We start from the raw sequence: 26987 nt of genomic DNA on the forward strand, positions 1-26987 counted from the left end.
TCTGTATGACTACAAACAACCGATCTAACTTGAAATATAATGACGTTTAATGTTTTTGAAAGGTAACACAATTCCAGAAAAATACATCTGCCTGACTTGTCTTGGAATATAAGATGTTTTTCTTGCAGCATTTTATGAGGTTTATTTTTTTGTACACAGTGCAAGCCAATTGAGTTTTACAAGGATCAGTGTAAACATATTAAACAGTGAATTATGATTAAAAACTTGCAGACAATGTGGAATAACGTTACTTTAAGGGGGAAATAATACAATTCCGCTCCACACCTCAACCCAGTAGGTGGCGGTAATGAGCCATTGTATGGCTTGATTACCGCCGCATTAACATCTCAAAGAAGACAAGGAAGAGAAGAGGAAGAACACGCACATCACCAAATAGTGATAGAAAGGTATTAGTGTACTCGTTTGTTTGTATAGCGGTTAGCAAAACTAACAAAAGAGTATCATTCTTCTATTTAAAAAAAACCGAATGGTCTCTTGCATAAAACGTATGAGCATGTTTGTTTTCTAGCTAGCTAACGTAGCACGTTAGCTAATGCTAGCTAACCCGCACTACAATAACTTCTCCCTTTGTTTCGACTTTAGAGCTGATTTCATCCCTTTATTTATAGCTTGGACCTTTTTATTTTTGTATTATGTTTTTACAATCATTGGTATTTCGGATGCCAAACTCCATTAGTAAATGTGGTTGTGCAAGACACGGACTTAAAACAAACGCTAACTGTGTGGGCCAGTATCCTTGGGTCCTTGGTGTCCTAGTAGGCTACCTGATTATAAACAGGCTCCTTGTTTCAAACCCTATATGTGTGGGCAACTATCCTTAGGGTCCTAGTGCCTGGCTACCAGCAGGCTCCTCGTTTCAAACCCTAATGGTCGAAAGTTTTGTTCGCTTTTGTTTTACGACTAAGCTCGCAGTCATTGTTAACGACAGTCCTACCATAATAAATCATGACTTGAATTAACTTTTTTTTTTCTTCTCTCCGTGGAGATGGGGGACAGTGACGATGAGTACGATCGCAGGAGACGGGACAAATTCAGACGGGAGAGGAGTGACTATGACCGTTCAAGAGAGAGAGAAGACAGACGCAGAGACGGCAGAGATGACTGGAATGACAGGTAAGACACAGGGATGTGTGTTCAGAGGACCGTCAGTCAAGCAGGATTCAGCTTAAGCCCATGAAGACGTCTCAACTAACCTGCAGAATGCCACTAAATGGTGGCTCTCCGGTGCAATCTGTCACTGAGTGAAGCTGACTTGGGAATATTTGTTTAACTTAAATGTTTCTTTTCTGTTGTTTCCTGGAATTAATTTTCCAGAGAGTGGGATAGAGGGAGGGAACGACGTAGCCGCGGAGAGTACCGGGATTATGACAGAGGTCGAAGGGAGAGATTCACCCCACCCAGACACGACATGAGTCCGCAGCAGAAACGCATGAGAAGAGACTGGTGAGATCCCCTGCAACACAAATATTAACAATCTTTGCAACTGTTATCTACTGTTCTTATGCTATTTCATCTGTCTCGGTTAGGGACGACCATCCCGGAGAGCCTTACCGTGGGGGGTATGACTTGGGTTATGGTGGTGGAGGAGGCGGAGGAGGTGGTGGTGGCGGCGGTGGACAAGGTGGAGGCGGAGGTGGAGGAGGAGGAGGGCCAAGCTATGGCCCGCCACAGCACTGGGGTCATCCTGACTTGCACCTCATGCAGCCTCATCATGGCATCCCTATTCAGGCGAGGTGAGTAGTGGAATAGGGATGGAGTTATGATGTTGAATGTTGTTTTCACGTCTTTAGGGATTCATTGTTAACTTTCTGTTAATTCCTGCAACTTGTTATGTATGTCCGTTTGTGAATGTTAATGTCAATTTGTTTAACATAACACAATGGCCCAAAGAAAACCACCATTTGAGAGTAAGAATGACATTTTTCACTTCAAACTATATGAAATTATGCAACGATATGGACTTTACATAAGGTACAATGGAAAACGGGGAAAGACATGAGAGAGAGGACATAAATTCAGCACAATCGCAAGTGTCTTGTTCTTCTCAAACAACCCTTATTTAAACTGCTGTTAAAGCACCTACACTTTTAAAAAGCATATAAGGGTTATTGGATTTATTTTCCCCAATAACTAAAAAAATAAAGTGTCTACCCCATCTTTAAGTAGTAACAGGACATTTTAAGGTACATTGCATGGTTAAAAAGGGTTAATGCATGAAAGATAAAAAGCTGATATTTTTGTTTACATTCTCAAAACTCTGTCCAACTTGTGTCTCTTTTCTATTAGGCTCGGTAACATCCATGACATGGATTTGGGTCCACCCCCTCCCATAATGAAGAGCTTTAAAGAGTTCCTGTTGTCCTTGGATGATTCGGTAGAGGAGACTGAGGCAGTCAAACGCTACAATGAGTACAAGATCGACTTCCGCCGGCAGCAGATGCAGGACTTCTTTTTGGCTCATAAAGATGAAGAGTGGTACGAAATCAGTTGCCTTTACTTTTAATGAATATTAGTAGCTTTTTTATTGTTTATTATTAATGAACAACAACGTAGTCATTTATTTTGTGATTGTCATCAAAGTTTTACAGTTTCTCTCCTTTGACTTTTACATCATTCTTACATTAGATGTGATTGTTTTTTGATAACAATCTAATAATATGGGCCTGGTCCAAGGGTTTTGTGTATCATGTTGAATTGTGGTACATATATTGCTTTGATGACACATAAGTAAATACTTGCTTTAACAATCCTGACGAGAATATGATACCTCTACTTAAGCCTTTTTGGCATGTTTCAATTGCTTATCAAATGACTCAAGAACAGTTCCACCCATGTAGTTGGACCAGGCAAGGCAAAGATTGTTATCAATAACTTTTTTTGCACTTGTACTCTATAAAGAAAGAAAATCAACCCAAATGAAACCTCAGTGAACATATAATTGTTTAGTTTGATTATAAATGCATTGTAAAGGTTTGAACAGAGGGTTTCATGGGTGTTATTAGGTGTAATGTAAAATTTAACTAAATTTGTTGTACAGTTACATGCAGCTTTGATCTAAAAGTTATCCTCATTGTTTGGGTGGATTTTCTCTTTCTTTATTAGTGTTTTAACCTTTTTCAAGATTCACAGTTGTAAAATGCATGTTATGCTTATTACACTTATTTCACAGGTATTATGCAACAGATTTCTGTTTTGCCATAACCCATTTTTCTTCCCTTCCTACTACTACGTTGACGGCGTTTTTTGAAGATGAGAAAAAGTGGAACTCATCCGCAAGAATCGGTCTTAGCCAGCAAGGGCATGCACTGCGCACAATGCAGTTGCTCTTAGACACACAGTACCAGGCATTTCAGATAGACAGTCAAGTAGTCTTTCGCGCATGGAGATTTTTTTTCTTTTATGCTTTTTTCCACGGTACTTTCTTTTTCTGTTTGGATCAAATCGAATCCCAAAACCGAATTTGTGTGTAAACAGACACACCATTGGGGTGAAGTGGAGCGCATTTTCACAGAAGAGACCCCCTCTCAGTATTTATTTGTTAATAAACTGGCAGAGAAAAAGGTAACTGTAGTCCACTCAATGATCAACATTTTAATGTAGAATGCTGAATGTGAATGCTTCATTTCATAATCTCTCTGTTGTGTTTTTTTGGTGAGTTAATCTCTTCAAATGTAGAATAATTAGCTATAATAATCACTAATAATTACAAAGTCTAGATATGCATACACTGGATAACCTTACACCAGGACTAGGCTATACAAAATACAGAAATCTTAATAATGTCTGTATAGATACTTAAATTACCATCAAACAACCATCTGAAGTTACAAATGTCTATTTTGTTAAACATATGATAAAAAAAATTTAAAAAAAATTGTAATTTGCATATAAATCATATTTCAGGATCATATTACTGGAATCTCATGACACAGTTGCGATATAGATGTACACTATGCATTTTTGTTCTCTAACGTTTGCATCTCGTTCATCCCAACCCCCGCCATCCCCTCCCAACCTTTTTGTGGACCCTGACTCTGGACATAGGTTCAGGTCCAAGTATCACCCAGATGACGCCAGCCGACTGAAGGCAGAGGCCCTGGGTGCCTTGCACAACCGCCTGAATGTCTTCACGTTCCTGATGGAAAACGGCTGGTTTGATAATGTCTCCCTGGACATTGAACAGACCCCGGTCATCATCAAGGTTCTGGATGCAGGTAAGATTATAATAACTAATGATACTAACTCATACTGAAGGAAAAGCCAGCGTCATCTGTTTTCATCATGAGCCGCATACCCTCTTGTTTGCCTTCAGCTGTGATAAAGATGGAGGGAGGGACAGATCATGATATTCGCATCTTGGACCTACCATCTGAAGAGGAGGAAGAAAGGGAGAAGTTGGCGTCTGTTCCAGGGGCCGCTGAACCTCCCAAGAGAGAAGACCTTAAATCCTTAGACACTGATCGAAAACCTGTAGTAGAAAAAGACAAAAATGAGAAGGTGTGTTTTGTTCTCTGAGTCTTTGCCAAGCGGTTGATATTTCTGTGTTGACGACAGTAAACTGTGCCACAGGAGGAGAATGACTCCGCCAGTATAGAAAGAGCTGCTGCAGCAGAAGGGGAAGCTGTGAAGGAGGAGGCAGGGAAAGAAGCTGCCAAAGAAGAAATGCCTGAACCCAAGAAAGTGAGTGTTGCTTCCATTATTAAAATGATTTGCTAACAAGAGAAAGAAATTAACCAAATAGCTCTTAATTTTTTTTATTAATCAGCTGAGAAGAAAGAGAAAGCGGAGTGGAGACAGCGATGATGAAGCCAGTGCTTCAGAGAGTGAGTCTGACTCAGATTCAGACTCAAATTCCAACTGCTCTGATAAACCTGTGAAAAAGGAAGAGGTGGAAGACAAGGAGGACGAAGAGGAAGAGGAGGGTGAAGGTAAGGAGTCAAATTTATAGTGTCCGATTTGTCTCCCCAGGAAGACTGAACAGTGTCTATTTCCCCAGTATTTGTAATAAATATTATCCTCACAAGTTGCTCTTTCCTTTCTGACGATGAAGAGGAAAAACCAAAGGAGAATGTTGAAGCCGACAACAAAGAAGAAAAGAAACCCAAAGATGATTCTCCCAGACCGCGACCTCTCCACAGGACCTGCTCTTTGTTCATGAGGAGCATCGCTCCTACGATTTCAAAGGCTGAGATTATTGCTGTGAGTTGAACACAGATGGCAGATGGTTGGTTTTAATAGACCGGGATGTGTAGAATCGCTGAGGTCACTCAATAATTCCTGTCTTTGTTTGAACACATTATACTTTGGTGTTTTTCTCTCTCAGCTTTGCCGACGTTACCCTGGCTTTCTGCGTGTGTGCTTGTCTGACCCCCATCCGGAGCGCAGGTTGGTTTAAAAAAACGCCTTCTTTAACTTTAGTTTTTTATCTGAAAATGGTGTTTAATGGATTCATTTAGTCACACATTGTGTGAAGCAAGAGACTTTACACGGGTGCACAATAATAGTCAAATGAACCCTGTGCTGTTGCAGATTTTTCAGACGTTGCTGGGTGACGTTCGACCGTAGCGTCAACATCAAAGAGGTTTGCTGGAACCTTCAGAATATTCGAGTAAGTGTGCCAGGTTCAGCTCTTGACACTACTGTTTTCAAGAAACTGTAATATGCAGCATAGTAGGTGTTATGTGTTTTCGAATTGTATCGAGTTGTTTCCTGTTTTGTGTCGGTGAATTACTACTAAAGAGAAATTAAACATTTGGGGCTGTTGTATTAAAATCTAAGAATCTAAACACTTCTCAAAATGACAGAATTAATGGAGCTTTGGCTCGTCTTTTGCACCTGTTTGTATAACTGATCTCCCAAATAGCAGTTGAGGCTGTTAAAACTCTGTGTTTCTCTCTTACCTTTAACAGCTGCGTGACTGTGAACTGGCACCGGGGGTGAACAGGGACCTGGCCCGGAGGGTGCGTAATATTAATGGCATCACTCAGCACAAGCAGGTGCTCCGCAACGACATCAAGCTGGCTGCCAAACTCATTCATGCCTTAGATGAGAAAGGAGACCTTTGGAGCACCAAGTCCCAGGAAGAGAGGCACCGAGAGAGGACAGAGGTAAGTCAATGATTGGCAATTACAATTTAAATTGATTGTTCTCGAATGATATTGTAATTGAATCATACATTTTATGTTGGTTGAAAAAGCTGCCGGCTCAGAACCCCATCTTGAAGAACATCACTGATTACCTGATCGAGGAGGTGAGTGCTGAGGAGGAGGAGCTCCTGGGCTCGGGGAGCGGGATGAGTTCAGAGGAGAGCACCAAGGAAGGAAACCCGGCAGAGACAACTGTGGAGAGAGATGACAAACTCGCCAAGGTTTGACCCTCGCAGTTATGAATTTACATGCAGCTCAATTCTCCATCCAAATATTACATTGTGCCCATCAGCTGGCTGGCTATGACTGGCTAATTAGGGAATCCAATTTATAAATGCAGTCTTTGCAAAGTTTCTCTGGCGTCTGTTTTGTTCCAGGTATTGGATCGTCTGATCTTGTATCTGCGTATTGTGCATTCAATCGACTACTACAATACCTGCGAATACCCCAGTGAGGATGAAATGCCCAATCGCTGTGGCATGATCCATGTTCGTGGACCCATCCCGCCTAACCGCATCACAAATGGAGAAGGTCAGCATGTTTCTCTTGTTTGTGTGGAAAGAGTGAAAGTAAATAATGAATGAAAAATATGTGTTCCTGTTTAGCCGTACGTGCTCGAGTTGAAATGCATAATTTTGTATTGTACTTTTTTCTTTCTTTCGACAGTGCTACAATGGCAGAAGATGATGGAAGAGAAGCTGAGCCCCTTGTTTAGTTTAAAAGAAATCCTGTCCGAGGACGAGGCAAGTAAGATGGGCCGCAAGGATCCTGAGGAGGAGGTTGAGAAGTTTGTGAATGCCAACACTCAAGAGCTCGGGAAGGACAAATGGCTCTGCCCACTAAGTGGCAAGAAATTTAAGGTGAGTTCTTGTTAAACAAAGTATTCAGGACAGCACAACGTGTTATTATCTGATTTTGACTAAATGAGTGCAGATGTTTGCCTGTAGTACTGTATCGTCATTCATGGTTTTGCTGCTTCATTCTTGATGTGATGCTAAGACATTTTGTAATTAATTTCAAGGGCCCTGACTTTGTACGAAAGCACATCCTGAACAAACATGGGGACAAAATTGATGAAGTGAAAAAGGAAGTGGTGTTCTTTAATAATTTCCTGATGGATGCCAAGAGACCGTCGCTGCCTGAGATGAAACTTCCTCCTCTTCCAGGCCCAGGTCAAGGTCAACACAACATATCTATCAAAACAAATACTCATGATCAAAGACGTTCATACTTTAACAAAGACTGACTCAATAAGTGAGTCTGTTCACTGCGATCACATTTTGTCCACAACAATATGAACATATGTTTTTCTCTGTTTGGTTTTGTCCTACAGGTCTGCTTTCTCCCAGCATGCCATTTCCTCCTCAAGGTCCTCAAGGTCCTCAAGGTCCAATGGGCTTTGTACAGCCTCGTCCACCACTGATGGGCTATGGTAGTATGTTCTTTAACTGCTCTTTTTTTTATTACTGCAGTGGAAACGTGTTTGTCAATCAGCCACTAGTTTTGGGTTGATTTTGAGTTCTTCTTTTCAACAGGTGGACCTCCGTACCCTCCCAACCAATATGGAGGCGGCAGAGGCAACTATGACAACTTCCGCGGACAAGGTGGCTACCTGGGAAAGCCACGCAACCTCAGGTGAGACTATTGTACGTGGGATCTTTACTTTGCCAAGAACTGTCTATTTGTTGCTTTTAGAATTTAAAAATCTTTTTTAAATGATTATTTCTTTTCTTCTACCTCGGGTCTTTGGTTTGTCTCTTGCACCACCTCAGAATGTCGCGCGGTGATCCACGCAACATCATTGAATACCGTGATCTGGATGCTCCCGATGACATGGACTTCTTTTAGAAGGTTCTCTTGCCCCGTCGTCTCTTTGTTTTCTTTGTAGTGATTAGAATTTTTTTTTTCTTAAATATTTTATTTTGTGATATTTGTGCAACAAGAACAAACTTCTGTTGTAAATTGTTTCCTCAATAAAGTTGTGATCAAACTACATTAATATGCATTTCATGATGTATCAAATGAAATTGTGACGTGTGATTAGAGCAATGAAATGATTCAGAAAAGAAGCCTGTGACAGGATAGTGATAAAATGTATCGCATAAAGGAACACAATTGTAACTCACAGGGGCTGATAACATTTTGTACAATAAAAGAAAATGCATTCATTTTTTTATGTATTTATTTTTTATTTCAAATGAGTTTATTTCTGACAATGTGCTTTTTTTTTCTTGACCCTTCTGGTTGGCAGATGCAAAGAATGGTCGCCCTCTGTTGGTTAATTAATGAATTACACATGCGCATGTGTGCTGGCCATCATTTGACACAGCTGCTGACTAAAACAATGCAGATTTCTAATGCCAATTACAAATGAAAGTGGAAAGTTCTCATTCTGAAGTTGGTCCGGTCATACTATGTGAAATAGTAACTAAAACTGTCTCACCTCTTTTCTTAGGATCTCATTTACACAATTTCTTTAACCACTTGGAGAAAACATGCTAATCCAATTTAACATAAGCAATGATTTTTATGTCATGCATTTCTTTTCATCACACATGTTTAGCAGCTGTGAAATCAAATTAGGAATGCACTACACTTTTAAACGTTGTGAAATTCAAGATAGCGTAACGAGACACCAATGTTCAGTGCTTAGGTCACACATAATGGGAGTCGTGTCTTAATTATTCAAGGTACATGTTCATGTTAAATTTTTTCAAAAATAGTGCAGTATGAACAAAGAAACCTGCAGCATCAATCTATTGTTGAAGATAAAGTTGTTACATCAGATCTACATTATAAGCAGCCAATAAAGATAGCTACTCAGTTCATTGGCAAGGGAAATGTCTAAATGAACTGAAGCTTGTGACTTTCAGAAAGCCCACAGCTGACCTTGTGTTCGTGGAATAACTTGGACAGGCCCTCCATGTAAAGCCTGTGATAGTGGTCGACCTCCTCCTCCGTCGGTGTAACGCGCTTTGGCACTGAGATGGGACTCCCCACTGGAAAAAGCAGACTGTTAGAATAAAACAGGCAGAGTACAGGAAGTTAGCCTCGCCTACAGAATAATGAAGCACTCACCAACGGTGGTGATTGGAGTCTTGTAGGGCAGTAATACCAAGCGCTGACCAACAAATAGACACGGGGCAAAACCCATAATCTTTTTAAACAGTTCCTGTAACCTCCGACCCAGACTGCCTTCAGAGAAAACCACCTGCTGAAAGAGCTCATTCTCCCCGAATGAGTAAATGGGCACCAGATCAGCCCTGTGGAATACCATCGGAGGTTATATCAGCGTGTCCAGTGAGTATAATGACATACACTTATAACTGTTATTTCCTGTGTGTTTTTGAGTGCTCTCACCCAAACTCAAGAGCCACCCTGACAAATCCCTTTCTGTGCCTCATTACCACTGCGTTGACTCCAGGAGAGGACGCCAGAGACTCGGCAGCGCCCCCTATTATGATCACCACTGCGTTTCCCTTGCCTCTCTTTGAGAGGAGGTGGACGAGGCTTGGTTTGCTCACGGGACAAAGACCTGATCAGACAAAGTACGACGGTAACAATCACATATAGATATTGTTTGTCTTCCTTTTGCAGTCTCAATTGTGTTTCAAAAAAGATTGGTATGGCGAATGTTAATAGTTCAATCCTTTAGTTGATTATTACTATAAATACCTGCACACATCAAGTAATCCCTCAAGATTGGCATCTTGAAAAGCCCTGCCAGCACCACCAGGCAGATTCGCATCCCAGGAAACACCTTGGTGAAGCCACAGCTTTCTGTGCTGAAGCAGGCGAAAGCTCCAAAACTCATGATACCATGCGGATGACAGCCCAAGATGTAGTTTTTGTTTGGATTCAGTTCGGCTGTCTTTACCAGCTAAGCAAGAAAATGAAGGATTTATTTTACTCTTGCCATCATCTGCTGTGATTCTTTATTAAGGTAATTACATGAAGAGCAAAAACAACTATAACATAAAAAAAACCTTCGTAATGAGCATTTGTTTTTAAAATCTTTCTATCAATGACGTAATATTCAGTGAAAATAGGTTTGGTTTCATGGTTAACGGCAAAGATTGACTGTGATCAACTCTGTTAAAGGTTTGAAGGCTACTTTTGTTCATAAATAGTCTACTATATGCTACCGTCCAGTCAAATCACTGTCCCTTGGTGTTCCAACCAAATTCAATAAAATCAGATGATACAAAAGTCAACTTACTTTTATTGGGAAGAAATCTCTGAAGTGGTTCCAGATCCTCCACCTCCTCACAAATGTTGTTTTCCTGCCCCCTGATGAAGACATTATACATCGTTCATACTACACACTTGTCAACAGTATGTATCAAATATTTGGAAAAAGCACAATATTGTCTGTTGAAGTTTATTTGGCAGAGGAATTCTGCAGTTTGAAGTCTTATATTATTTCCTGTTGTTGTTGTTGTTGTTGTAAAATGGTTAAGTATGTTGATTTATTATGTATGAACTACAAAAACAATACTATAAATATAAGAATATATACTGTACTGTACAGAATAAATATGTAGTATGACATTGGGACCCAGCGATGAGTCCCGGTTTCACAGGAACAGGAAATGGTCACAATTTGAACGTCATTCATAACTTTCTTTTGATGATTTCCAGCTGTGAATAACTCCTCCATAGGAGCACATGGCGGCGGGGGTAAAGTTCATCAACAACACACAAAAAAGGTATGTAGTGTATGTACTGAGTTTTTTAAGTACTTTTATTTGTATCACTTCAGAACCTGCTTGAAATTGGTAAATATCATGTCATGTAGTGTGGAACTGAGACTCGTGATTCTTCCATTTTTTGTGGACGCTTGAGTGATGTATTGAGTGATGTATTTTCTTTGACCTCTTTCAGGGGTTTGCCAGTCCATCACCAGCCATATGAAGTACAGAGTGGAGAGCGGCCACAATGAGGTAAACATGAGGCACACCATCAAGATAATGCTCGACACTCCTTGTTGTGGCCAGTTGGACAGTGCCAGAGTCCATATGTTGAGGGAAAAGAGACGTCTTAAATTAGCACAAATACTAATTGTTTTACAGATAAAGTTGCGAATTTGTGAATGAATAGGTGAGCTAATATAACTATTGCAAAAATTATGATTTAACATACTTTCTATTGTCATGTTATACAAACTCAAAACCAGTAAGTGGAGTTGGGTCTTACCTAAGAAGAGAAAGGATAGCACCCATTGCAGAATACTCACTGCCTCTAAGAATTCCTTCCACTGAGTTTTCTCTTTCGTCATTCCTGCAACCTGGAGGCCATGCCATCAACTTTCAGCAATTGATAACTCTTGAACTGTGATTTCATTGAATAAAGGTCATGTGTAGATGAATCATATCATATCTTTGCTTTATCCGAGATAATATGGAAATTGATGAAAGTCACTGTTATTGGAGAGAGCAGTTTCCATCAGTAATGAGCAGCTTTTGCTCTTTATCTTTCTTTAAAGAACAAAAAGGCTCAACAACTTAAATAAAATAACTTACTTCTAAATACGCTGACAGATGAACCTGTACAGTTGTAATTTGTTCACAAATAAAACGTATCAGCCAAGCTTGTAAGACCACAAAACACTTTGCATGAAGTTAATTAAGACAGCATAAAACTACTTTTATGACCATACTGCAACTTAATACTTTACCTTATGAGAGTTTATTCCCCAGTTTATTTGGATAGATGCAGATTCAACAGTCGAGAAAAGGCTCCACATGCAGGATGTACTTTGACCAGATCATGTAAAGCTGCTGATAACAAATCCACTCCCCCGATACTTTGACACGAGCAAGCAATGCCAAAGTTGTGTAGTTGGATACTTTGTTTATTGCTTCCATACAGCATCTCCTGGAAATGTAATCGTTTTATGATCATGTCGGTTGTGTGTGTCTCTTTTATTGTGGATCACTCTAGTGGCCAAAAAGGTTATGTGTCTTTTGATGGTACTTTTCTAATGGTGTTGTTGAACTTAATAATACAAATCAAATGCAATTATAAAAGTAGACTTAGCTATGTATCTTTTTATGAGCTAACACATATTTCTTTTTCAAAAACATTGATTCATTTTAGAATATGCATTTAGATTTGAGGATGATGTTTTAGCTTTTTAGAAATACAATTGCTTGTGACCTATTTATATTGGCCATTGCTAAATGGTTAATATATTGTTGCATATTGTTGAGGTAATTGTACTAGAGTATATCTGTTTTCTGCTCCTTTACACTTCCCTGCAATTCAGAAGGGCAATTTGTTTTAAACTCCACTACATTCATTTGATAGCTTCAGGTTGTAGTTACTTCATATTACAACATCTAATCAAGAAATCCATTCAGATCTATTATTATAAAATCTTTATTGGACCCTTATTGGTGAAATTCACAAGCTACATGGCATGTAACTGCATAGTAGAAAATAAGCACCAACTGCAACATTTAAGTAACGTACATATAAATCCATCAACAATTATAATTCAATAATATAGTGTTCATATTTATGAAATGGCCCATTCTGCATAATGAGAATACCAACAGTGCAAGTTGTCACCTAACAGGTGCAACAAATGCTTTTTGTACTTTACTTGTAACACAGTATTTCTACATTGTGCTGTTGCTGCTTCCAGTAAAACAACTGAGTACTTGTTCCACCACTGCTTTTGTTTTCACTTATCTGCTCAAAATGACTTTGACCAATGTCTAAAGACAGTTGAAACAATCGCTGAAATGTTTTGGTGTGAACCCTCTCCTGGTGTCTGGTTGAGACGACCCCTCACAGACACACGTTGACCCCCTGCAGTTCTGTTTGTGAAGATCCAAACAGTATATAGATACAGCCTTCATGATTAGAGGCCTGTGCTTCACCTTTACCATCTCCTATGGACTTTAGGGGGCGTGTCTGCCTCACAGGCCATGTGTTGGCTAGTTGGTCATGTGACACCTCCATCCCCCAAAAACACCAGATGTGCATGTCTATAGTTACAATTTCCCATACCATAAAGTCAAGGAATATAAATAAAAATACGTAATTAAGACCAGGTTTTCCTTTACACAGTCTGTGTCCCAGGCTTTACTTGAACTGATCACTAAGATACAGTCCAAACAAAATATAACTCCAATGTCAATACAGCTTAACCTATACTTTATATGTCTGTCGGTTTATGGCGAGCTTATTTTACTCTTATACTATTTCATCTCCCATTAAAATCACTCAAACACGTTCTATAATATTCCCATATGTTACATTACATATATTGTTTGTTTTGACAACATATCTAGGTTTATCGGAGTGGAAAAATCGTCCGCTACTTTATCAAGAATCCATCCGGACATTTAATGAACCTGCTGCTGACTCCTTCTGCTAAATATGAGCCGTGAAGGGAAATGTAATTTCGGTCCTCTGATAACAGCCAAAACATAACAGCCTCTCGTCGCAGTTGGACCCAAAGCCACTTTGGACGCTGCTTTGTTTTGTCTTCTTTCTCTAAACAACCACTGGTCTGCTTTCAGGAAGTACTGTATGAATATTAATATGGAGGCAAATACTCAGTGAGGATGCCCAGCGCTTGAAACAACACAGCGCGCTGATCTCTGCGCATTTTTGTTTTGGCGTTTTTTTTTCTTCTTCTTCTCCTTTTGCTGTTCATGCCTGAACAGAAAGCATGTTAGGTGTGCGGAGGTCACGCCGGAGCCTTCTTTGAAGCGCACGGGGATGGCGTGTCACCTGCGTGTTTTTGCAGAGGATGATTTTGTAACGTCGCATTGAACTGCATCATGGATTTCAATCAGATCCCACACCGGCCAGCCTACACCGAGCCTCGGTAGTGGAGGCTACGGCGCGCTGTTTGTCACAAAAATGGAAGACCTCACGTCAAGAAAAGGCGTCAGTCCGATGATATGCGTCTGAATAACTGATTGTTCCTTTCCACGTCAATTGACACATCTGGGAAAGGATTTTTTTTTTTTTCCTCCCCTCCCGTCTACCAAGACAGCTGTGTCATCAACAACCGGCGTGGTGTTGTTGTTGTCTGATTTTTACGAGCCCGGGCCACTGGATATCGGCACAGTCTGCCTCTGCGCCAGCCATATAGGCTCCCCCGTTACTAAGGTAGGTATCACACCTTTCTTCATATGATGTTTTGCTCCATTAATCACCGAACTCATTTGCCTACATCCTTTAGCCTTTATTACCAGCTGTCATAGTCGAAGTGCACTGTCTGCCTATAATTAGCAGTCGGGAATACGACGCTGTATTGCGGAAGGGACGCGCGGGGCCTGATGGCATTTCACGGTTGATTTTTTTGTATAAATACGAGGTTGACAGCGAGCCGCTGCGTGCTCACAAGCCAGATTATTCAACCTTGAAGGCTCACAGCCCGTTACGGTGGATTTAAGGCCAGTATTTTAGCCCCAAATACAAAAGAGATAGAGAGATACGACAAGACCGCCGTGCAGCGCAACCCCACAGCCCGCGTTTAAGTTCGGTCGTGACAAGACCTTATTAATATTTCACCAAAAAACAAGCCATCAGCTGACTGGTGATGCTGGAGCATGCACGGCGGGATTCATCAAACACCACAACAGAGTCTCCTCCTGCGAGGCCACGGTGGAGAACATCTGCATGTTTACGGATAATACGGGTATAGCGGTAGTGTGGTGTGATGCGCGTGTGAATGGGCGGCCGTTGCTGTGATTGTGAATACACTGTGTGTGTGTGTGTGTGTGTGTGTGTGTGTGTGTGTGTGTGTGTGTGTGTGTTTGTTTGTGCGCAGCCAGGTGAGGATGTGTTGGCGCGTGCGGGAGAGGCAGGCGTCTGGATGAGGGGACACGAGATCCTCACATGTGGTTTTTAGTGGAGAAAAAGATTAAATGGTACCCGATAAACTGCCGCAGTATCCAACCTGAGAGCCTCGTGCTCCAAAAGGGTCGAGGGGTCGTGAATTGAACGTGGAATTAAGTCAACAGCGCTTTCCCCTCTTTTTCCGGGCGTGACTGCCACTCAAAACCAGCATTTGTATTTTCTTCCCCACCCCCTTGGAGAAATACCAATAAAGAGTAGTAGTAGGCTGCTAATATGAAAACGTTTATAATAGTCATTTCTCTACCTGGCTTTAATCTATCTTCCAATGTTATTTATCAGAATCAGGGAAGGTTGCTTAACTTAGCTGGACATTTTTTTTAATTTTATTTTGAAATAATAAATCGTATCATTAGTAGCTGTAACAGGATTGGGTGCAAATATCACAAAACTCCAAGTCCGACTCATTATTACCAACATTCCTGTGTAAATTTGAAATTGTACGATGGTGTTTCATGAGGGAGGATGCATGTTGGATACTTCACCACCTGTCTGAAATACAATTCAGTCTTGCTTGACCTTGGAGCTGAATGGCTTTAAGTCTTACTTGTAGGCTAACAGATAAAGATAAACAGGATGGGATATGTGACTGCTTCTAGTGCTGTTTAGTTTATGCACGCCTTGGTACAAATAGAGGAGAGCGGGGATGCTTCGGAGCAGCTGTGTATTTGGGGTCAGTGAGTGCAGGCTGTGAGCCACACATACTGTGCAGTGTGTCTTGAATGCAGAGAGAGAACCAGGGCTCGCTAACTGTTGTCGCTCGCTTGGTGATCCCCAATTCAGTCCAGAAATGTGATTACATCAAGAAACAGCTATTCTATTATCTGGCAGCTCAGTGTGGAAACAAATGAATATGCTTCTTTAAAATACTTTAGGATTTATCCGGCTGAATGTAAAGATTTTACATTTGTAACATGTGTACAAAAAACACCACAAACTTTGGTTAAGAGTTTATGAAATTAGGCAGAGCTTGTGTTGTATTTATAGCACGAATAAAAACTGACCAGTGCTGGCAATAAAAGAGAAAGGATTCTGACTACATTTGAGCTTTCCCCCATAAAGTGGATGATTCAGTTGCTCTGATCGGCAGTGTACATCATGTCTGATTCAAAAAAGATGAGTAATTCAGTTTGGAGTGGAATTCACAAATATACTGGACACCAGAGAGGGCGAAGGAAGGCCCACACAGGGACAGAGAGGAGAGGGACTGATGGACGAGCGGCAGACGTGGCAGATTCCTTTCATTTTAAGCCCGTTTTGCTCGTCGAGTGGATACCTCTCTCTGGATGAGCGGTAATGGCTTTCTTTGTTGTTGTTGCTGTGGTTTCTTGGAGCCCCCAAACAGATTGTTTTCCTAGCGTTTGAGCCGAAGCCGCTCAATAGGTTGGTAAAAGTAATATAAATGGCTACTACTGGCCACTTGTGCAGGTATTTTAAAATCAATACTACAGTACAGGTGTTTAGCTGGCTTCATTGTGCATCGGCCTTTCTTTAAAGGCAGAGCAGGTGCTTCCTCCATCTGTGGTTTCATCGTCTTAAACTCTCCCAGCTCTGTCAGAGGAAGATGGCATCAGGCTGTTCCCACAGCAGCACGCGAGCATCGTGAGTGACTGCTATTAGTTGTAAAATGAAGGATTTATAAATGGTGCCTCTGGCTTTGTGCGTATGCAGTTTTCCGTGATCGTCAATGGAGACATTTCGGGTTATTCGTTCTGAGAAGTAATTCATTTTGTTTACTACGAGATTACTTTATATCTCGGAGGCAGTTAATGCCCCTCGTGGTTTTGGATTGAATCCCGCCACCCTGTTCTGTCCCATCACTCTGCTTCACTTGCCCTGTGTACTTTCATGCTGAGTAAATACCGCTCCAGTAAATGTGATTGAATAGCCCAGTAGAGCAGAACGGATTAGTCAATTAATTGAATCGTTTATTCAAAGAAAAATGATCTGCAACTATTTTGAGAAGACATTTGAAGACATAACTTTGGGCTAAGTGTTGTAGTATTTTCCTCTTTTCTTTCAAAGTTGAATAGACCAACCACACAGTCAATACTGAATAAAGAAATGAATGTCTGAAGTCATTAGCTGCAGCCCTACAGCCAGTGCAACCTCTTTTTGACAGCATGACTGGTTTGTGTTTAAAATGTGTACTGGCATCGTTGTAACTCCACATGTCTGTTTACATCTGTGTCCGCTCAGAGATGATGGGAAACTGTTCAGATGAGACTCTGGGACGCTGCGTGAAGTTTGTGTTATTCTTTTTGTGTCTGTAGCCTTCGGTTGAGTTCCATGACATGTTGTTTATTTTAAATCAGAAGGCTAGTTAATCTATTGGTACTGAACGTCTTTATGGGGCGTTCTTGGCATTTAATGTCCATGTATTCAACACATATAACACTTCTAATTAGAAAGGGCCTTCGCAAAGTTGGGGTATGTTTTTCTTTTACAGAGCTGACAATGTTGCAGTCAAAGGTGGAAAAGTGTTAAAGTGGAGCTGCGGGACCTGCAAGGGCCAGAGTGTAAAAGACTGAAATTTAAAACAGCAAATATCTCCTATTATTTGCATGTTAAATTAGATCCTATACTTCCCATCATGCACCTCAATAGCATTTCTGTTAGAAGCTACCTTCCTGGTAAACCTCATGCTCACAGGTTGTAACACAGGCTGTATGTCACAGAGGTTTGCAAGATCAAGTTTAGATAAACCTGGCGACATCAGTATGACATCATCAGGTTTTATTTGTCAAACTTGATGCAGCTCCTCAAAAAGACACTTGTTTTCACAGAACGAGTGCCACTTTAAACCTAAACTGTCACAAATGTAGGTCAAATTTGATTTAATGACCTAAACCCTGTACCCTGCCTTCGCCCCTTGACAGCTGGGATCGGCACCAGCGCCCCGCGACCCTCATGAGGATAAGTGGTTCAGATAATGGATGGATGGATGGACCTAAACTACCTTTTTTGTATTATATATTAACAATAATTGATTTCAATTGTATTGGTGCATCAGTGCCCATCAACATGAAGCCCTCTGTTTCTTGTGGATCAACTTTTTCATGCACTTGAGTCAGTTTTGAGTTCCAAATATAATACATATGTCGAGGTTCTCTCTAGTGGCTCCTTAGCTATGTCCTCAGTACAAATCCTGCCTTGGACATTGTTCGATGTCATCCTCTTTTGTCTTCTGTCTCTCCTGGCTTGTTACTCAAATAGGCCGTCCAGTAAAGAGAGGGAGAAAAAAAAACAGAATTGAATCCCATTAGTCTTTTTCTGCTGCATCTCCCTCTGTCAACTCCTCCTCTCTAAACAGATGTCACGAAGGCATACAGATTGCCCGGCTCTCCTTGGAAAAAATTGTTGTCATTTCTTTGTCGTATATCCTTCTATTTCTTCCGTGACACACTGGATACAGGGGCTGAAGAAAAATAGTCATGGCAGTATTTGAAATATACATCCTCTGCATCCACTACAAATGACCACTGACTTCTCTGTGCTTTATTAGGGATGGATGTTGTTGGCTCGCTCGGTGCTCCACACTTTAAAATTCCTACATGCGTGTCCCTTGTCTGACCGGAGGATGTCCAAATGCTTTCTTTCTGGATTGTAGGCATTTTACAGCATCCAGTCTTCATTGCAATGTGTAGTCAAGAGTAATGATGTGTACAATGGTTTCCTTGAGGCAACTCATCTTTGTTCATTTCCCCTCCGTTTTCCTCTCATTAAACCTTTCAAACCCATTTGCATGGTACCATGCAAAAATAAATAAGGTTAGGAGCCAACAGTTACTCCTCTCTTGTTGGCACTGAGCTCCCAGTCTCAAGCCACGCTAATCACCACCTATTTATCTGTATCCACCCAGTATCTTCCACATGGGTACACAAGTATTTGGAACAGAAAGCCAATATATATATATATATATATATATATATATATATATATATATATATATATATATATATATATATATATATATATATATATATACATATATAAATATATATGTGTTTGTGTGGCACTTGTATATTTTTTTATCAAGAAGCCATGAGCAAAGTAATTTCAGCGACACTATGTGAAACAGTAATTGCCAAGATATGGAATTACTAGCGGAGCACGTTGTGGCTCTATTTTGAATTATACATGTTTCAGCATCCGTAGCGGGTCCATAGTGGTTTGTTGTGTGAATGTCCCTTTTCTCATTAATGTGCTGCATTTATGCCAAAGCCCTTCAAAAGACCTTGACTAATGCTCACTAAATCATTAGGAGGCAGTTACATGCATTTTTTTTCTGGCACTGTGTGTTGCAAACAGCAAAAATGAATGTTCCACAAACATTGTTGTCCTAAGATGTCACTGCATACATGGATGTGAAGATGATGTGCAGCATCATGGCAGAAGTATCTCACAGTGGTAATTCAATGTCTGAGACATTCGTAAAGGTCACCAGTAAAAACTCAGTCTTCGACAACCGTGTGTGAAATAGGTGAGCGTACACAGCGGCTTCAGAAATGCAAATCTGATGCAGGGCGACTTAAGTATGTGTTGAAAATGTCAGAGCAATATTCATTTTTACTGAAAAGAATCCTATCTGATTGGCTCGGTGGCAGCATTTTCTTCAAATTAAAAGCCCTTTAATAGGTTTAATTATTGGGTAAATTAAGTGGTAATTTGAATGATTTCTTTCAAAATGGCCCTTTTTCTACACAATTACGGACAAATTACTGTTGCCGTTTCATCGCAGTGTGCTGAGAACATTGCTGCATCAAAAACAATCACATGGATTCAGTCGCTAGGTGAGACTGTACGAGTGTTACGCTCTCATTTCTGGATGGAAACCTCTTGGGCCAAAGGAAGTCTCTCCAACAGCAACTCACAATTATAGTCAGTGATATTTTTTCATCTGCTATTTTGAGAAGTTGAACACAGAAGAAAACACCCCCTGAATCAGACTTCGACCATCACCTTCCATGTGTCCCAGTTAGTGCCTTTTCATTCGATCACTGTCAGTGCAGCGAACAGCAGGAATGACAGGAATAAGAATTGCTCAAGTGAGACCCCGAGCTGAGAACCTGCCAATCACACCTGTAAGGCCAACGAGCCTGTACATTTTCAGCATGGTCTTGCTTTTCAGTTTTTGAGTGCAGACCATCAAAATGCTCTCAGACATGTCTGACTTACTGATTTTCAACGACTCTTGAAAAGGGACTGATGTGATTTTATTCACACGTAACATGTTTTTTTCTTCCAGAGATAGCATGGTGTGTATGCTTTACCAGCGAGTATTCACTCCAACTCTTTATTTTCTCAAACAAGTGCACAAAAATCTATTCTTCTGAGTTACCGGCATGTTGGTGAACACTGTGGGGTGCAAACAACTGGGCCACGAGAGACAGGATTTGTATGTAATAAGATGAATGAGTGGGAGAACTGTTGGCGTGGGCGTGCGTGTGCATGTGTGTATGTACGCGTGTGTGTATGTGTGTGTGTGTGCAACCTACGCTATGACTCGCTTATCGGGGGATTGTTAGCACAAGGAGTAGGATGATTCAAATGTTGGAAGACCACTTGTGGCCTACACCTGGCTTTGCTAATCACACCAACGCTGCTCTTACTGCTGCTGCTCCATCTTTTGCTCAGAAGAAAATCAGCTCAGCAGGTTTATTATAATCAACATGACTTATCGGGACAGGTTCCTTTGCATCATTTGATTTTTAAATTGCAATCACCGGAGACTTCTTGTCCATTTTTCATTCCTCGGCCTCTCCTTGAATATTGCTGTGCAAACAAGACCAAAATAACGCAATTTACAAACTACTAGATCTTTTGAGATTGGAGTCAAGCCCCCTACAAGCTGCTTGGAGGCAAATCATATGTCTAGTTTACGGTGATGTTCAGCTGATCCTTGTTTTGCTTTGGGCTAGTGGGCTTTGCTTAATTGTTGCTGAATAGTTTATGAGGTTTGTCTTGTTGGGCAGGTACAGCCTGAAGCGTTGAGGGCTACGGTGTTTTTAGCTTCTTTCTTTTCAAAACAGTTTGAATTTAAATTTGAATCAGCAGTCAACGAGCACATGCAGTGAAGTCTGGCTGCTCGGGATCATAAAACAGCTCCAGCTTTGGTTCAAGCAGGTTGGTTTTGGCTTAGAGAGACGATCTCTCGGAGATCATCCATGTTGTTGTGTAGAGCATCAGAGCGGCCGAGACACTTCTTACTTCCTTAAGAGATAAGCACATCTTATACTGACCAAAGATGTTAAATATGCACCATTACTTAAATCTGACAGTCAGTATACTTTTGATAAATATATCAATATATGTATAAAAAACAAACAAACATGCAGGGAGGCAGACAGTATTGCTGGGTAATCCACATCTAAAATAAGTCAGATCTTGGTGAGAGAGGGATGCTGGCTCAGTGAAGCGTGTGCAGCTGCAGAGTGAAGCTCTACCCCTCGTGCACGAGTGCGAGCATGGAGGGGTTTTTTCAGTTCTCACTCTTTTCCCTGCAGCGCTATACCTCACAGTCTGGGTTACAGCAGCCGAATACACAAAGCAAACAAAAATAAAGTCTTTCTCTTTGCATGATGTGATCTCTCTCTCTCTCTTGTTCTCGTTCTCTGACTCTCTCTCTCTCTCTCTCGCGCTTGTAGTGATGGACAAGAGAGTTTGCTCTGTACAGTGCTGGCTACTGTCTGAATGGAAAGCAGATTATCTTGGAGGAATCCTGCAGAAACATTTGAACACAGTGATGTTGCACTCCTCGGTCACACCGGGTGTAGTGACATGCTGCACACATCCTGAGTGTCACTTTCTTCTCATTTCATTTCTTCTTTTTGTTTCTCTTCAAATGATGCTTCTTTTTTTCTACAATATGTTTCCACAAGGTTTTTAACCCTATGTATGCGCAAAAAAAAAAGAAAGTAGGATACATAAATTCAATGAAAACGTGTCCAGTGACGTGTAAGGGCTTTCCGAAATGTAAGCCGTGTTCATGTATGTTTAGTGCAGTGGGTCACCTTGGTTACTGCAGATCCTAGCAGAAGACGATGAAGGCAAGGGCGAGCTGAGGTGGGAAATCAGAGGTCAAGTCATTCACGAACCGTCTCTTTTTGACCAGGCAGATAATGATGAGTGTTGCAATATTTTTGTTTTAACTTGGTAGCAGATTTCATTGCAAGCTTTTCATATTTTGAAGTGTTCGCGATCCACATGTTGTACAGATGTTTACTTGTGCACACACGCCGACAATAATAGTTTCATTTGTTGACAGGAAAGGTGCAAAGTTGAGCCAAACACTGAGAATCTCCGCAAGTTTGTTGTGGCTTAAGGCTGCGTCTTGGTAGCACTGGGCAAGGGGAAACAGGGAAAGGTTTTTTGTCGGGTATTTTTGGTTTCAGTCCATAAAAAATTTAGCGGTCACTCAGGTTGTACAACGCTCAGGAGGAGGAATCCAATGCGTGCGAAGTGTCTTGGGCATGTATATTTAAGTGAGTCTATTTGGGTTTTTGACCCCCAAAAAATTGTGTAACATCCCGTTAAGGTTTTATTTATTCCACGTGACCATACTGAGGTTACTTCAGTTTTTATTTCATGAAGAAAACATCAGAAAGAGGTCAAGAGAAAAAATCTGCAAAATTCCTGTCATGTGCCTTCAATCTCTGGCCCGGAGAAATACATCAGCCTCGACATCCTCGTCCTCCTCCTCCTCCTCCTCTTCTTCTTCCTCTTCCTCCTCCTCCTCTTCTTCCTCTTCCTCCTCCCTCTCCTCCTCCTCCTGTCGTCCATTCTCATCAGCCACAGGCCTTTCCCTTCACGATGCAATATTGTGGAGCGTTCAGCACACAACAGCAGCACATGAAGAGAAGAAGACAAGTTCAGGAAATGCTCGAGCAGTGAAGATCCTGCTTAACCAAAGGATGAAAAAAGTGACTCCTGGTTTTATGATGCACAATGAGGGAATTATTTGAATAATCTCATTTTCTTTCATACTACAGACACACTTCAGACATACATATTAATTAGGCTCAAAGTCTTCCATAGTTTAAATTCACACAATATCTTTGTGCCTGCTCAGCAGATGAGAATATCCAGCATCTGTTCAATTTTCAGGCGATTGGAGGAGCAGCACAGAGCAGGCGATAGTGAGGAAAACAAGACACAAGACTCCTGTAGTAACAATTACAAACAGAAATATATCAAGCAGGTTTTACCAGGTGACTGTATTGTTGTCAGGGAGGGTTAGATTGATTTTGTGCTGACTACTGTGTATAAAAGCTCTCAAAGCGATTGCTTGAAAGGGTTTTGTGGCCAGCAGGTTGATCTGGCAGAGCGTAACATTTCCAAAAGGTTCACAGACTGACATGTCTCAATGTATGCAGGTGCAATAAGACTGTCAGGGGATTGCAACATGCTGTGTGCCTGACAGCATCACTTTCAAACCGTCTACCTGCTCTTTGGGAGGAGGTACACGTGCCAAAGTACGTTTGATTAAGTTTGAATGGCCCGACTCTGTACTCCACATGGACAGGGCCAACGCAGAGATGATAATTAAAAAAAGTGTTTGGAGAAAGTAATGTGTGACAATGAAAGTGGAAATTCAGGAAATAAACAACGCCAAAATAATTTTCTACACTTTTGACAGGAAATACTGTGCAGCCGATACGTGGATTATGTCACCTTACGATCACCGACAATAGGTGAACTTTTCCAATACACTGAAAATGACGGTATGGATGGTTTGACTTTGTCAGGGGTCCCGTGTTCAGGTGGGACATCCTCTCCAAATCAGAACACTTCTGCTAGATGTTGTCAATCAAGTGAAACGGCATTAATTATCTGCGATCACATTTTTAGGACGACATCTCTTCGCATATTAAGCTCCTGTGAACAAAACGTCATGTGGCCATTGATTTTTGCATGCATGTTTGTACTTTGTCAGCACAAAGTTTACTTTGGGAATACGTCTTTGTCATTTTGTCCGAGAGGAATGGTTAGATATTTTTTGCGACACATGCTTTATCTCTTTTTTTGCAGATAGTTAGATGAGACGGTCAGTCAGTCACATATCGGTACTGTAAATATGAAGTTGGAGCCAGTAGCCTCTTAGCTTAGCACAAAGAACCTAGCTCTAGAGGTAAGAAAATTAAGCAATGTTAAAGCTCACTAAATTAATAAACTAACAATTATTAACATGTCATGTTTTGTTTGTTTAATCTGTACAATAAACTTCTCTTGGCCAAGAAATAGTCCAGTTCAGTTTTAGTGCAGACTACACAAAAGACATGAAAGTGTCATTCAGTGAGCTTCAGAGGTGCAGGAAAGAACCAGGCTAACTGTTTCCACCAGCCTCCAGTCTTTGTGCTAAGCTAAGCTAACAGACTGCTCGGTTTAGCTTCAATTTCCCAATACTGACATGAGAGTGGTATCGATCTTCTCATCATTCACCCGGCATGAATGTGTACTTCCCAAAATATTGAACCATTGCTTCAAATATGTAATTTAGTCACATCAATTGTTTGTAAGCACTACTTTTCTCTGTACTTATTATATAGTTATTGATGACATGTCATGGATGTATAGCATTAGCACGACCGGGCTACCAATACCAATGAGCCCAGTCACCACCCAAGATGTGCCTGTAAGAGCTTGAAACAAATCATCTGTGCATTTGAATGTGCAAACGCCAACCAGATGTTTGTAAGAAGGAAGGAAATGAATCCTCCGCTGACCTTATTTCCCAGCACAGGTCAATATATTTCTCCTGAAAGCTGGTTTTGCCTTGCCAACAGTTTAATGGTGATGAAATGGCGCCTCTTGTCACGTCACACCAGCCTCTGCTATATCGTTACGTTTTATGAAGAAAAAGAAGTGGCTGGTAACATTTTATCAACTGGGTTATGTACTCATTATCTGTTCAGAACATTCAGCACGTGGAAGTTGGTGGCAAGAAAAAACGTGAGCATTTGTCCGCAGATTAGCTTCTTTCCTGGAAAACAAGGTGTGATTTCACGGGGCTCCTGTTTTAGTATGACAGTCTTTTATCATCCAAGTTCACGCTAATGTCCACTCCCTTCAAGGCCCACTCTCCCGCTGTGATAGGCGATAACATACGACTGTACTGCAACATCTATACCTGATTTTCATGCCTAACAACTGGCTTCATATCCAGACTCACAGCTGAAGTAAGAGGAGGGATTTGACTGACGAAATAATAAATTAAAATTCATCTTGAAAGCATTTTAAAGCAATCAATAAAACATGTCATGTTAAATTCTCTGGGTGTATTTGTCAGTTTTCCTATTTTGGGCAGTACTTCTTGGGTCTGAGGAGCAGCCTTTGTAACGTAGAGCGGCGTGCGGCTCAATACGTCAGGATGCAACAAGGTTGCATGGTTGCTATTGGAAACAGATGCTATCTCCATTTAAGATACATGAGATGTGTTGTCAGTGGAGGATCGGGTACAAATGAAGCAGCAGTGGAGTTTAACCCCGGGATCATCACGTATGACGAGGCTGACGTCCTTTTTGTGTTGCATATTCAGAGGCTATGGAAAAGATGCATGGCTGACAGTGTTGCTAGGAGACCACACACAGCGACTAGTGTGAGAGGCTTGATTTCACCTCCTCCCCCATTCTGTAGTCTGGCTGCCTTTCACTGTTTTTCTATCTTCTCTTCCTTGCCTCCATTTGCTTATTCCTTATCAACCCTTCCTCGATGTTTTCTTCCATCAGCCTGTCTCCAGTTTTACATTTTCCGCCTAATCATATTTGTCTTCAGCTCGGTTGATCCCGAAGCGACTCTGTATTTATTGGCTTCCCCCATTTTTTACCATGCCCCCTCCCGTCTCTCTCTCTCTCCCGCTGCCTCGATCTCCCCTCCTCTCTTGCTGCTCATTCTTCTCCTGAACACTTCGCTCCTGCTTCCTCTCCGCCACTCTCATCCTCTCTCCCTGTTTGTTTCTCCGGCTGAACTGCAGCATTGTGTCTGGCTGGAGTGCAGTGACTGCTGTGCGGCTCTGTGTGTACATGGATGCGCAGATATGGCTGGAAACTGAATAAAGTCAAGCATGTGTACCGAATCTTGCGTTTTTAAAAGTCCAGATCCTGCATCATTGATAAATATGAGTAGTAAATATTTGCGGATACACCAAATCCAACTGATTTCTCCCTTACTTCCTGTCACATACTCAGTGACAAAGTTGCATTGTGTTAATTTGCTTTATAGTTCAGCCTCGAAGGGATGCATTCCCAATCATCCTAGGACTGGGTGTGCTGACATAAGAAAATGCCTTTAATAATAAACAAGATGTTCTGTACTATCTGCCCTTTCATTCTAATTGCTTCTATTCAAGCAGTTTTGCAAAGGCAAATATATCTTATGAATGCTTTCTCTGTAGTCCAAAAATGAGACAAGTTGATGGAATAATATCTGGTTTTAGATCACTTTGTTTGTAGATGTCTGCAAAACAAAACATATATATTCTCCTCCAAAGTGATTACATGTGTATTTTGAATATGCTTCATAGAAATATTGCCCCATGTATGTTAGGGCCAGTGCTGTGATGTGTCCCTCCACCCTGCGGCGTCACTGCCTCGCTCACAGTGAGTTGCAGCAACACTACACGGCCACTTGCTGAGGTGGAGGCTGGAGGGCAGAGGGTTGCAGCAAAAAATGCTCCAGAAGTGTTCAATTCAGCGGCAAGATTTCAGACAAAAGGCACCATTGTATAAAGCAAAACCTTAATGTTTCACTCAGAACTTTGCTCCTTTGTCACCCAGAGATATTTTGCATTTTCCAATTTTCTGTCGATAATGATCTGAATTCTTTGTCATCAGTAACCCACACTTAGCTGCTTAGCATTTGCAATTACCGCTTCACACCCTGTGCGTACGTGTGTGTTTAGCATGTATGGCGGATTTGAGTATGTGTGATCTGTTTGCTTAT

The 26987-nt window shown here is 41.1% G+C and overlaps 3 protein-coding genes across 10 annotated transcripts in view; 2 read left to right on the forward strand and 1 right to left on the reverse strand.

Moving 5' to 3' along the window:
* The first annotated feature begins 333 nt into the window (after positions 1-333).
* srrt (serrate RNA effector molecule homolog (Arabidopsis)) lies at positions 334-8322 on the forward strand. Of its 8 annotated transcripts, none has more exons than XM_068600832.1 (20): positions 334-407; positions 1007-1134; positions 1336-1464; positions 1548-1754; positions 2308-2496; positions 4066-4235; positions 4334-4518; positions 4591-4701; positions 4787-4949; positions 5072-5220; positions 5345-5406; positions 5551-5629; positions 5931-6128; positions 6218-6388; positions 6545-6698; positions 6834-7027; positions 7189-7345; positions 7501-7602; positions 7703-7813; positions 7940-8322. In XM_068600832.1, exons 2-19 carry the CDS (start codon positions 1007-1009, stop codon positions 7804-7806), a joined length of 2652 nt encoding a protein of 883 aa, XP_068456933.1. In that variant the 5' UTR covers positions 334-407; the 3' UTR covers positions 7807-7813; positions 7940-8322. The 8 variants fall into 8 exon arrangements, with proteins under 8 accessions (XP_068456933.1, XP_068456928.1, XP_068456934.1 ...); XM_068600827.1 differs by having other exon boundaries at positions 7703-7797; positions 7935-8322; XM_068600833.1 differs by having other exon boundaries at positions 7501-7599.
* A 689-nt stretch (positions 8323-9011) lies between these two features.
* Positions 9012-26070, reverse strand: mogat3b (monoacylglycerol O-acyltransferase 3b). The gene is given in 11 exon segments (XM_068600134.1): positions 9012-9166; positions 9246-9430; positions 9528-9702; positions 9843-10047; positions 10387-10457; positions 11043-11150; positions 11364-11466; positions 11912-11938; positions 11941-12015; positions 22720-22852; positions 25931-26070. Coding segments are annotated over 11 exon segments (1377 nt in total).
* Positions 13625-26987, forward strand: part of LOC137802966 (neuronal tyrosine-phosphorylated phosphoinositide-3-kinase adapter 1) — a 29500-nt gene continuing 16137 nt past the window's right edge. Inside the window, exon 1 of the mRNA XM_068601196.1 lies at positions 13625-14297. The gene's annotated coding sequence lies outside the window, so the exon portion shown is untranslated. The remainder of the gene's footprint in view (positions 14298-26987) is intronic.

This window comes from Clinocottus analis, unplaced genomic scaffold (assembly GCF_023055335.1).
Source record: "Clinocottus analis isolate CAN_PGR_092001 unplaced genomic scaffold, fCliAna1.0.p SCAF_5, whole genome shotgun sequence".
Classification (NCBI taxonomy): domain Eukaryota; kingdom Metazoa; phylum Chordata; class Actinopteri; order Perciformes; family Cottidae; genus Clinocottus; species Clinocottus analis.

Coding starts and splice junctions, on each gene's coding strand:
- srrt (XM_068600827.1), top strand. CDS start 1,007: ATGGGGGACAGTGACGATGAGTACGATCGCAGGAGACGGGACAAATTC. Junction 4,702..4,786: donor AAATGCCTGAACCCAAGAAA/GTGAGTGTTGCT, acceptor TTTATTAATCAG/CTGAGAAGAAAGAGAAAGCG. Junction 5,221..5,344: donor CAAAGGCTGAGATTATTGCT/GTGAGTTGAACA, acceptor TTTCTCTCTCAG/CTTTGCCGACGTTACCCTGG.